The sequence below is a fragment of the Cotesia typhae genome, unplaced genomic scaffold (assembly GCF_013202065.1).
Source record: "Cotesia typhae breed Kobodo isofemale line unplaced genomic scaffold, CoteBio_Ctyphae contig_44, whole genome shotgun sequence".
Classification (NCBI taxonomy): Eukaryota; Metazoa; Arthropoda; class Insecta; order Hymenoptera; family Braconidae; genus Cotesia; species Cotesia typhae.
Window position 1 is genome coordinate 1,498,156 of NW_027423753.1, and position 13,085 is coordinate 1,511,240.

At 25.1% G+C, this 13,085-nt stretch overlaps 2 protein-coding genes and 1 long non-coding RNA gene across 5 annotated transcripts in view; 2 read left to right on the forward strand and 1 right to left on the reverse strand.

Annotated features, from left to right (window-relative positions):
• Fabp (fatty acid binding protein) overlaps positions 1 to 2,917 on the reverse strand; it is a 4,070-nt gene extending 1,153 nt beyond the window's left edge. The window contains exons 1-3 of the mRNA XM_074244647.1: positions 2,863 to 2,917; positions 2,696 to 2,798; positions 377 to 651 (exon numbers count right to left, since the gene is read on the reverse strand). Of these exons, the coding sequence (XP_074100748.1) occupies positions 377 to 651; positions 2,696 to 2,768 (348 nt within the window). The 5' untranslated portion in view covers positions 2,769 to 2,798; positions 2,863 to 2,917. The remainder of the gene's footprint in view (positions 1 to 376; positions 652 to 2,695; positions 2,799 to 2,862) is intronic.
• The window catches only part of LOC141528596 (uncharacterized), a 26,439-nt gene extending 21,276 nt beyond the window's left edge, over positions 1 to 5,163 (forward strand). Inside the window, exon 3 of one of the 2 annotated variants that reach the window (XR_012479404.1) lies at positions 4,699 to 5,161. This is a non-coding gene — a long non-coding RNA (uncharacterized LOC141528596). Of the gene's footprint in view, positions 1 to 4,698 lie in introns of both variants that reach the window. The other variant, XR_012479405.1, reaches the window with a different exon arrangement.
• Positions 5,164 to 5,717: 554 nt separating this feature from the next.
• Positions 5,718 to 12,621, forward strand: Ago (F-box and WD-40 domain protein 7). 2 transcript variants are annotated; one of them, XM_074245033.1, is made up of 8 exons: positions 5,718 to 5,925; positions 6,200 to 6,462; positions 6,552 to 6,850; positions 8,049 to 8,151; positions 8,237 to 8,755; positions 9,441 to 9,848; positions 9,927 to 10,242; positions 10,506 to 12,621. In XM_074245033.1, exons 2-8 carry the CDS (start codon positions 6,226 to 6,228, stop codon positions 10,667 to 10,669), a joined length of 2,046 nt encoding a protein of 681 aa, XP_074101134.1. In that variant the 5' UTR covers positions 5,718 to 5,925; positions 6,200 to 6,225; the 3' UTR covers positions 10,670 to 12,621. The 2 variants fall into 2 exon arrangements, with proteins under 2 accessions (XP_074101134.1, XP_074101133.1); XM_074245032.1 differs by having other exon boundaries at positions 6,203 to 6,462.
• The last annotated feature ends 464 nt before the right edge of the window (positions 12,622 to 13,085 follow it).

A 13,085-nucleotide genomic window follows, 5' to 3' on the forward strand; every position in this document is an offset into this window, starting at 1 on the left:
AACTTTGATCAAGTAAAAAACTCGACACGACATTACATTACTTTATTGCGAGTCGTTATCCCTTCTTTTTTTCAGCTGATACTTTAGAAATATTATATTTTATAACAATAATAGATTTAAAAAGAGTTTTATAGCCGGTCCTTTGACCAATCATAAGAAATTACCCGTATAATTAAAGGGCCAAGTACTTCCTAATAATAACAATTAAATAAGTATATAAATTAAATGTCATTGAATATCCGTCTGGAGGATTATTTTTTCTTCTTTTAGCGAATCAAACTGAAGTCTAATTTTGTAGCACGGTGTGTCGTAAAATAAAAAAAATAAAATGATGTGTGGTAATAACGCTACAAAGTGTTGGTTAATAGGTACTAACAGCAGTCATTTCCGTAGGAGTGAACTCTCGTTCAATGATTGTATCTTTTTCTCCCTTTTGAATGTGACTCATTTTATTGCCATCTAAAGTTATGACACTCTTAACTTTGCGGCCATCCGGTGTCTCCTCGTCAAATTCCTCCCCGAGCTTGAACTTAACTTCAGAGGTCTTGAATGTACTTGTTGTCTTCAGAGTGTACAAGTCGTTGTCGTCTTTGGTCAGCTCGACAATTGGGCTCACACTTGCTCCCATTTTGCGGGTCACCAGGCCGACACCTAAAAATTATAAATTCATATCTTAGAATTAATTTTATTTTATGTTTATGCATACAGCTCATTTATAGACTGCTTATTATATTTATATGACTTCTATTGCTGGTCTAATTTATGAGGCAAGGATTAAATGTCACTTTTTATAAGTCAAATTAATTGAGCTTTTAATTTGTTAATTTAATTTTTTTTATTAGATTTATTGAAAAGAAAAAATCTTTTTGATGATTAAAAAAAATTTTTAAATTCATTTTTTTTTTAAATAATTATAATATATAAATAAATATATAATAAATAAAAAAAATTAATAAAAAAAAAATTTCAATGTTTAATTTTATTGATTTACAACCATTAATTTTTTTTTGTAAAAAAAAAATATTGATCATTAAAATGATTGAATATTTAATAATAAAATTTTTAAACAGTTGCTTTAAAACAATAACATTAATTAATTTATTAAAGAAGAAATATCAATGAAAATTCACGAAGAAGAAAGTGATAAAAAGAGAAATAATAAATTTTCAATGTTAAATCAATAAAGTGAACTCTTAACTCGAATAAAAAAGATTAGAGTATGGACTTTGACCTCTAAAATAATTATCAATCAACGAGTTATCTCAATACAAGTATTTATCTTTAACTTTCTTTTTATCGCAATAAAATGTTTTTTCATTTCAAAAAAATGAAAAAAATAACGCTAATAAATTAGTTAATATTAAGTACAAGTGAAAGTACTTTTGTCGATAACTCATGTATTTAATTAACGATAAAATTTAAAAGCTGAATCAATTATATTTTAGTGACTGCACAAATTATTAAAATGAAATAAAAATAATATGGTGATATTATTTTACAACTAACGGAATCTTGTTATGACAATTATGTAAAATCTCAAACTCGTAATGATAATATTTGATTCTGGACGAAAACATTTTGTTGTATAATAGATGATAACTTTATTGTCGATAAATTGTTAAGAAATCCCGGGGATGAGACACATTCTGAACAGTAAAAGTCATTCATGCAATAAACGTTGAAACGTTAATAATAAGCTGTAGCCAATTTTCGCACATAATGATAGCGTGTCATGAGCAAGCATTTGCGATTCCCGCCCAGTTAAGTCTCTAATATTACTTTTATTATCATTATGAACATCATACAGTGTTTGCTCACTGTAAATGTCTAGATAATAATAATAAAATTGCTGGATTGTAAACAATGATATCAAATTTATCTTTAATTTTTTTTTTTTTTTTTATTAAATGTGAACAAATCTTGATTTAATTTTTTCGCGTGTGAATTAACTATTGATTTTTCCGGCAAATTATTATTATTATGTTTTCTTCCTGCACTGCAGTATAGTGTGTCTTTTTTTACTACAAAAAAAAAAATTAATTAAATAAATTAAATAAATTTTTTTTAATAAACTACTTACTAAATAAAAATAAAAAAATTTTCAATTCAACAAAAAAATATAAAATTGCCATTTAAAATTCATTAAAATCTTTTAATAATTTTTTAAATTGCAAATTAGTCAGATTAACTTCCTGAAAAAAATTTTTTTTTGTAATTTAAAATCACAAATAAAAATAATAAATCCATTTGAAATAATTTAACATATTAAATGACAAATAATAATAATAATAATAATAATAATAAATTTACCGAAATTTTTTTTTTGCGGATAAGAAATTTAAACTAGACAAATATAAAAATAAAATAAGCCTTTATAGATAATTAATACAAAGCAAATAAATTAAAAAGATATAAAAAAAAAAATTATAAATATATATCTATATATATTTATAATCCTGCCCGGTCATCACTAAAACACCTGGGTAATTACAGTAATTAGAATAAATAATACGATCTGTCTCAAGTAATAACTGAAAACGCCACTCCTATTTTTGACAATTAAGTTAATAATCAAAAACTAATTTTTAGCGCCTGTAATAAAGATAAAAAATTACAAAAAATTAATTACATTCTACACTTTGATATTTTATATTTTTTAAAAAAAAAAAAAAAAAAAAAAAAAGCCGGTACTCACCCAACGCCTTCATCATTTCGTCAAACTTGTCGCTGCTAAAAAGCTTGTATTTTTTTCCCAAAAATTCTGCCATCACTCTAGATTTATTTAACTATTTTTTAGTCTGTTAAAAAATAAAAAAATTAATTAGTATGTGGAATAAAAATTGTAAATTTTAAGATTTTTACTTTAAGGGTCGGACTAGATGCTTTCTGGACTGAATCGTAGCGACTACTGAGACATTATCATTTATATTGCCTGTGAGACCCCAAGCTCAATGTTCAATGCACAATTTGGTCTATGTATTGTCCACATATATATATATGTGTACATACATGCCTCAGGATTTAGTGTTGAAGCCGGTAAAAACGATCACCCACATGCTATCCTATTTCCCATACAATAAATCCTACTCTGCTCCAATTTATACTAAATCGCATGATATTATTATATATATTTTATACTTAATTCATCATTGAGCTAAATTTACATTACATTCACATTTAAAATATATATAACGAAGAATTTATTCAGATATTTTTTATTTACTATAATTATTATTTTATAACCGTGGTATCAAATAATCAATAGCGTCGGGCGTAATGCAAATAAAACTTCGAAATATTTATTATAAAAAACATATTTGCATAAGTATTTTGAAATACTGAATAAATTATTTTTTGTATCAAACTATATTTATATTTTTGTATATATGGTTATTTTATCGGAAGAAAAATTGTTGGGAAAAATTAATCTTTAAATTTAAAGACAGCTCCTAATTTTTTTTTATTTTTATAACAAAATTTTAAATCTAGAAATTTTTTTTAATTGATGTGGAAATTTTTTAAAAATATTTTTTTTTAATCAATTTGTAATTAAAATAAAAAAAAATTCAATGAAATTTTTTAGACATTAATTTTTTTTTTTATGATAAAATTTTAAATCTAGAATTTTTTTTTAAATTATTGTGGAAATTTAAAAAAAATTTTTTTCTTTTGATTAAATTATTAAAAAAATTAAATAAGATTAAGTAGAATTTTTTATCCCAAAAAAATTCATTCTTTGGGTTTGTTAAAGATATAAGAATGCTACTTTTAAAACCTGTACCGCAACAGACGTGGCAACAGGGTGTAAAAAGTGTTAGTTACATGTATATTGTATGTGAAAAGGATATCATATATGTGTAAAGTTACGCAGCGGACCCGCAACCGCACTTCCAGACTGGCAACAATGTAAATTTTGAAATTTGTGATTTTCTGGATTAGCATCCTCATATTTCAATCTAAAGATTTATTCCGACGAGAATTTTTAAATTGCGGCTTACTAATTTTTGAAATTAAGACATTATTAAAATTTTAAATTATATTAAATGAACGTAATTAAGTATTTAATTTTACATTGGCTCTTTACTTTATTTTGATATTTTTTATTTATTAATTTTATTTGTAAAATTAATTTAGAAACCGACTTTGGTGTAAATATTTTAGCTCAGATGGCAGCGTTTGATGGAGAAGAAATAAATGCAATGTTTCTTTTTTATCTACCGTTCTTTGATACTGAATTAAGGCATCAGAGAGCAGCTGGCTGAAATTCGAAATTGAAAAAAAAAATTTGGAGACTGTCCAGAAAAAATTACAAGTCTTAAAAATAATTAAATGATTTGCATAAATTAATTATTTTAATTACATTTCAAGGATTTTTTAAAAAAAATTGGATGACAGTCAATAAAACAATTACTCCATTGTTTTGGATGTTTTATAAATTTCATAAATAATTATGTCTTGTCAGCAAATTGCTAAGAAGTTATTTCTAAATAATAAACAAAGTAAATTTGCTGGTAATTTTTTTAATGCAAAAATTTTTATTTAAATATTTATACCGCATACGCATAAACAAAATTAGAGATACACAAAGAACAGAATAATAAGGCTACAAGTTAAAAAAGAAGCTGATCAGCAGCTTGCAGCCCTATTGAGCTCTCTTCTTTCCTCTAATTCTCTTCTTACATATATGTATCATTACAGGTATAATACACAAGATACAAGAAAGGAGGATCTTCGGTTTAGGTTGCTGTTGCTCCACGGACCAGCAATCTCTGGATTCGGAGTACGGAGGAACGTCCACCAGCTGCTTATCCGGTCAATTTATTTTTTTTTTTAACATAAACAATTTAAAAAAAATTTTTTTTTAATTTTCCCTCCAATTTAGTAAAAAAAAAAAAAATACTATGACATTAAAATTAGCAGCACAAATAAATAATGGCAAAAAAATTGACATCTAGAAAATTAAAAAAGTAAAAAATGCAATTTTTCAGAATTAATTTTTTGGAGCAAATTTATTTAATTTAAAAAAAAAAAAAAAAAAACATTTATAACTTTAATGTCATTTTTCATAAATGAAGTTAGCTGACATTTAAAAATTTTTATAATTTTTTTTATTGAAAAAATTATTACAAAAAAATAAAAAAAAATTTTAATTGTAAAAAACTTAAAAAACAATGCGTGAAATTTTTAAAAAATTTTTTTTAGTTCTAATTTAATAATAAAAAAAAAATTAACTTAGCATATATTTGATAATTTTAAGAATTTTTGAAACAAATAAATTATAGCAAAAAAAAAATTTTTTTTTAAATTGACATTTAGAAATTAAAAAATACTACAAATCCAATTTTTTAAAAATAATTTTTTGGAACAAATTTATTTGTTAAAAAAAAAAATTAAAAAATTGTCAAGTGACAGCTAACTTTACAGTCATATCAAAAAATAAAAAACGTCAGCTAACTTGAGTATTATTATTTATTTAATTTATTTTATTATAAAATGAACTGATACAAAGTACAAACGATCTTTCACTTCGCCTCTTTCGGATAATCCTCGCACCTGCCGTCTTCATTTTTCTTATAACACCATACAAATATATATCATATACACTAAAAATACATATATATGTATAGTAAAACATATATAGATATAGAGTACACAATATGAATGTATAGGTGTATTTTTTTGTGTATATACTTGGTGCGTATAAATTTCCACACCACCCCCGTGATACTTTAACCTCGGTTAGTAACTGTTTAAATAAACGGGGAAGAAAAAAAATATATTTTTCATCATGTATTATACGTGATATATATAGAAATAAATGTATATATAAATTATAATCACCGTGTTAATTAAAGTACCGTAGCTGCCAAAAATATAGTGAGTTTTGCCTTAAGAAAATCTGGACTCGTGATATTTAACGCTTTGGTAAGAAAAATATTAAAAAAAAAAATTTAATTATTTTTAGACAAAATATTTAATTTTTTTTATTAAATACTTTGTAAATATAATTATTTAAAAAATATTATTATCTCTGGAGTGGGCTGGAGATAATCAGTGTTGAGGTTAGGTATTAAATCGATTCATATTTAAGATGATTACGTCAGTTTTTAAAATAAAAATAAAATTTAAAGTAATTGGAGCAAGTGATTAAATTAAATAAAAATCTAGAAAGTAAATAATTATTTTTATTTCTCTCAAGAAGACCACGGGTCCTATGATACAGTAATGTCAGAACCCTCATCCTCATTGTCAACATCCTCGTCACCGTCTACGTCACTTTCATCATCTTCGAAAACAATCGAGGGCGATAAACCGAGCGGCAGCAGTCCGAGTCCTGTTGAAGCTGAAAGTGTACCTGGACCCAGCAGCGCTGAAATCAGCTGTTTGCTATCGAAGGCTGACGCGGAGGAGTTTGATGAAACCGAGGAGGCCGGAGAGGAGACCAGTGAAGAAGAGAGTGAAGTAAGTTTATTTATTTATTTATTTGTTGGGATTTTTGGTTTATTGATGGGAAGCTAATTGTTAATCTGTTGATGTCTGATCTACTACAGATTAGTGAGAACGGGCTGTTCTGTGATGCTGACTGTGAAGAAGAGGTAGCAGTAGACGATGACTCGCTGACTACGGATCCAGATGTACAGAAATCGATAGATAATCTTCCTTCTGATGTTATGTACAGACATGTTGTAGCTATTAATGTCACTGCCGAAGAACAACATCCGAGTGATGATGTCTCTAATAGTATACCATTGACACTTTTTCAATCGGTTAGGAAAAGAAAAAGTGAAACGCAATTTATTAGTTTGCCATGTAAAAAAATTAATCCAGAGGATAAGACTAACCATATTATGTAAGTAAATTTTTATTATATATATTATTAAGAGAATAGGCTACATAATTAAGAAATGACCTTGTATCTCGTGAAATATTGACATTTTTAAAGATATAAGCTCATTCCGATGTTACACTCATCAAGAGCTTCCATTTGAGTACCTATATCATTTTTTCATATATTTTTATATATATATATATATATATATATATATATATATATATATATATATATATATGAATATATGAAAAATATATCAAAAGTGCATGTGGGTACTCAAATGAAAGCTCTTGATGAGTGTAACATCAGGATGAGCTTATATCTTTAAAAACATCAATAGTTAAAAAAGTACAGTGCAATTTAACAAAAGTATTATTATTATTATTATTGTTATTAAAATTTATTAAATGATTTTTTTTTATTTATTTTATAATTATTTTAATGAAAGAAAGATAGCAATTTATTGAATAAAAAGTATTATTATTATTATTATTATTATTATTGACTTGACATTTAAAAAAAATAAAAAATAATAATAATTTATTATTATTATAATTTATTTTTTTTTTTTAATTGATTACTTGCACTTGATTTTAATTATGAACATTTTTTTTTATTTTTTATTTTTTTCAATACACCAAATAATTTTATTATTAAAATTTAATCATAAAAAATTACTTAGAAAATGATAAAATAAAGGTAAAAATAAAAAAAAAATATTATGTAACTCTTCTTGTGATATTGATTGATGTTCAAGATTTTATTTTAGACTTACTTAAAAATAAGTCAAGTAAAATATTTAAATTTCTAAATTTATCTTGTAAGAAAAAAAATTTTATTATTATCATTTATACTGAAGAAAAAAATCTATTATGTATTGAACTACTTTAAAAATGTATTATCAATTAAATAAGATTAATATAAACTTATCAATAGAAAAACATAAACAAATTAAATTAAATGTTCAAATACTAATATGAATCGATAAAAAAAAAATTATTATCTCTGGATTTTTAAAAACAAAATATTTTTTTAAATTTCTAATTTTTTTTTAATGATAAATCCAAGTTGGTACCGATAATTACTGCCACTTTGAATAAAAAACACATTATTTTATTGGTTAAAAAAATAATGATAAAAAAATTTTGTAGCTTTAAGTAATACCTGAATTAAAATGATGAATAAATGTAAATTAATAATTATATTTTCTGTTTAGGATAACTAAAAAATTAGATGATAAAGGGAAACATGTGAGATTTGTAATACCAACGAGAGCCAATCCACCGCCAGAAATGAACAGCTGGTTAATTCAATTCCAAGTAAATTTTTTAATTGTTTTTTTTTTTTTTTTTTTTTATTAAAATTTTGTAATTACAATATTTAATTCTTTGTAATTTATTTCAGAAATGGACAAACGCTGAAAGGATGTTAGCCATTGATGAGTTGATAGAATGCTGTGAGCCGACGCAAGTTCGGCACATGATGCAAGTAATAGAGCCCCAATTCCAGCGGGATTTTATATCACTGTTACCAAAAGAGCTCGCTTTGTCCGTCTTGGCATTTTTAGAGCCCCGAGATTTATTACGCGCCGCCCAAACATGTAGAAATTGGCGGTTTCTTGCCGATGACAATCTTCTGTGGAAAGAAAAGTGCCGATCTGAGGGCATAGAAGACCTTAAGGATGTATCATTTACTAAGCGCAAGAGCAATCGTAGTAATAGCAGTTGTAGTTCACCTTGGAAACAAGCTTACATGCGTCAATATAGTATTAAAATGAACTGGCGAACCAAGCCAATAAGACCGCCAAAGGTTCTCAAGGGACATGACGAGCATGTAATTACTTGCTTACAATTTTCCGGTAATCGTATAGTTAGTGGATCTGACGATAATACTCTCAAAGTTTGGTCCGCAGTTACGGGAAAGGTATTATATTTTTTTATACAGAAAAAAAAAATTATTTTAATCAAGTAAGATAGACGACTCAGTTATTGACACTTAATTAAAAAAAAAATCAAGTCGAATCCATAAGTAAAATTTTGCTTTATTAATTAATAAGTTTTGTTAAATTGCACTATACTGTCTTAAATATTGACAGTTTTTTAAATATAAGCTCATCCCGATGTTACACTCATCAAGACCTTTCATTTGAGTACCCACATGCATTTTGATATATTTTTCATATATACATATATATAATATATATAAATATATGAAAAATTGATGTGGGTACTCAAATGAAAGATCTCGATGAGTGTAACATCGGAATGAGCTTAAATCTTTAAAAATGTCAATAGTTCACGAGATACAAGGTCATTTCTTAATTGTCGAACAGAGCTGTTGGGTTTATCAATAAATAAATAAATTAGAATAAAATTGCAAATGTCAATAACTAAATCTTTTACTTAAAATAATTTTAAAGAACTTGCTATCTTCTTGATTTTAATAAAAAATTTTTTAAATTGATAAATTTACTTGATTCAATAATTATTTGTATTGTTGCAAGTCAAATTATTTTTTTTTTTTTTTTTTTTTTTTTAAATATATTAATCAAAGTTTTGACTCTTTAAATTTTATATCAACTAATGTGTTGATAATAATTTTATTCTAGTGCCTGAGAACACTAATGGGTCATACAGGAGGCGTGTGGTCTTCCCAAATGGCAGGTACGACAGTAATAAGCGGCAGTACGGATCGCACATTAAAAGTGTGGAACGCAGATACGGGTCAGTGCATTCATACCCTGTACGGGCACACGTCGACGGTTCGATGTATGCACCTTCATGGTAACAAGGTGGTAAGCGGCAGCAGAGATGCGACACTGAGAGTGTGGCAAGTAGATACCGGAGAGTGTCTACACGTTCTCGTTGGTCATCTGGCTGCTGTGAGATGCGTGCAATATGATGGAAAATTAGTTGTTAGCGGTGCTTACGATTACATGGTTAAAGTGTGGAATCCGGAGCGTGAGGAATGCCTGCACACGCTTCAGGGCCACACTAATCGCGTGTACTCTCTTCAGGTAGATTTTAATTAAATAAGTTTAGTTAATAATTAAAATTTTAATTATTAAATTAATGTTTTAATTTTGTGGGCTTAGTTCGATGGAGTGCATGTTGTAAGTGGATCATTGGACACCAGCATCAGAGTATGGGAAGTCGAGACTGGGGCCTGTCGTCACACTTTAATGGGTCATCAGTCGCTTACGTCGGGCATGGAATTACGTAACAACATTCTGGTGTCCGGCAATGCTGACTCAACTGTTAAAGTTTGGGATATTGTTAATGGACATTGTTTACAAACATTGTCTGGGCCTAATAAACATCAGTCGGCCGTTACTTGCCTTCAGTTTAATAATCATTTTGTTATTACGTCTTCGGATGATGGAACTGTGAAATTGTGGGATGTTAAGACTGGTAAAATTTATTTTTTTGAATAATTCAAGAAAAAAATTATTGAACTATTATGAGAAAATAATTTTTAAGAGATTGAATTAAGTAAAATTTATTTTAAAAAAAATTTATTAGTTCAAAATTTTTTTTTCTTAATTATAAACATATATATTCTTGAAAATTTTTGAGAAATTTGTGTCCTAATATTTAATAAAATTTTTTTTCTGTATATTAATTATTAGGAATTATTTTAATTGTCGTATTAATTAATAAAAAAAAATTTTCAGGTGATTTTATAAGAAATCTTGTGGCTTTAGAAAGCGGTGGAAGTGGTGGCGTCGTATGGAGGATTCGTGCGAGTGATACAAAGCTTGTTTGTGCTGTTGGGAGTCGTAATGGTACCGAAGAAACAAAGCTTCTTGTCCTCGATTTCGATGTCGAGGCTAAATAATTACCTCGTTGTCCGTCGAACCACCTCGTGCCTCGGCTCGTCACGGTATTTAACACAAAAATAATTAAAACAAATAAAATAATTATTATTATAATATTAATATTAATAATAACACTAAACAATAATCATAATAATATTAATGATAGTAATGATAATAATCATAACAATCAACTTATTTACATACTAATGATAATCGTGAAAAATTTAATTCTGTACATAAAGTTAGGTGACTTAAAAAAAATTGAAGAAAAAAAAAACAAAAATCTGGATAATGTGGACGATTATGTATGGTCTGATTGTGATAAGACTGTGTGTTGATTTTTTTAAAAAGAAATGTGAACAATCATAGGAGTTATGTTGGTTGTAAGATCAACAATTTTTTCGAGAGGGTTTTTGGTAATTAATCAGAAATGAGTGAAGATTAAAATTATGTCTTGAGATCTTATTGCTTGATAAGACATTCAATTATTATTTTATTATAATAGTTATAAAAATAATTAATAACACAGCGGTACCTCTTCAATGAAACGCGATTACTCTAAATATTAATCATCATTATACTAATAAAAAATATTGTTATTAATATTATTTTGTTTTTTTTCATAAAAATCTTGGTAAATATTTACAAGTGAGGTCAACTAGATTAATTTTTTTTTTCAAACGGAATTTTTATTTAATTTTATCAATATAATATTTTTTTGAAAAATAGATATTAAAATGAACAATTAAAAAAAAAAATTTGTTATCACAATTTTATAAATTTTCAAAAAAATTTGTAAATTTTTTAGAAAATTGTGATATCCAATTTTTTTTTATTGTTTCGTTTTTTTTTTTACTTTAAAAAAAAATCAAAAACATAAAAAAAAAATTAAATATAAATTTTATCAATTTGTAAATAATTACCAAAGTTTTATTTTAAATTCATTTTGCAAGTATGAATATAAAAAAAAAACTTTTAAAAATAATTTTGATAAATCTATTTAAAAATGTAATCATTTTAATATCAATACGTAATCGAATTATTTTTATATACAATGAATGATTATTATTTTTTCTTTTTTTTTGTATGAAAAATAAAAGTGACAATGTCACACATGCGAAGGCGAAAAAAAAATATTTAAAAAATATTAATTATTATTGTTAGTTTGTAATAATTATTAATTATCAATTACTATTATTATTACTTAGTTGATTATTATCATTACTATTGTTACAATTGTTATTTATTTTATATTTAAATGTATTTAGGCGTAAAAAAAAAAATACACTGTGATTTTACGATTTTATTATTAATAATTATTTTCGATACGTTTCGTAATTTTCTTTTTATTTTATAACAGTGTCCGCATTTCTGTAAATTAATTAAATAATTACCTAATTAGCGATTTATTAAATTAAAAATTTAAATAGATATAACTACAAAGTTAAATGCGAGATAAAAAAAAAAAAACATGCGGTCTTTGTAAATAATTTACTGAAATTTATTGAAATTAGTTTAAATAAAAATGTATTGTTTAATGCTTATTTAAATTCGTAAAATCTATTAGTGTGCAACGAAAATTATAAAATACTGAATTAGACAAAAAAAAGTCTCGCAAGTGTGACAGCCTGTAACTCATGCGATGTAATTTAAACAAATGTCGAATAATGATGATTATAAATGTGAATTAGTTATACGAATTAATTATCAATGGAAAAAAAAAATATTTGTTTTATAATTTATTTTTTTTTCTTCATCTAGAAAAAATTAATGATTAATGGGGTTTTCTAGTTTAGAATACCCCTGTAAAATTAAACACCGACAAACAATCGAATCTTTCACAGATTTCGATTTCCTCGTGTTCAAAAAAAAATCCACTCATTTAAAAAAAAATAAATTGTAACTTCTCCGTCGTATTAAACTGAAGTCCAATAATTGAAATTTTGTTTTAATTTTATTCCATGCAATTAAATTCTAATTATTTTAGGATACTTTAGACAAATTTATGAAATATTTTTGGCGTAATTATTGACTTAATTAAAAATTATTCATTAATAATTAATGAAATTAAATTCCGTAAATAACTTTGATTATTGGACTACAGATGTACCAATGATCGCGTTCTATTTATATATTGCTCAATAGTTTATATTATTAACTAATAAATGTGTTATCTGTTGCATCATTTTTTATAAGAAAAAAAAAAAAAAAAAACAATAAAAAATAAAAACAATTTTGTATGATTATTTGACACCTTTTTTTTATTCTTTTTTTGTGTGATATTAAAATTAGCAGACATTTGAAAATTTTTGATTTTTTGAATCAATAAAAATTGTAAGTAAAAAAATATTTTTTTTTAAAAGATTTAATAATTTTTTATTAATTTATTTTTTAGGCAATTTTTTTTTCCCGCCATATTTTAAAATTAAATTAATT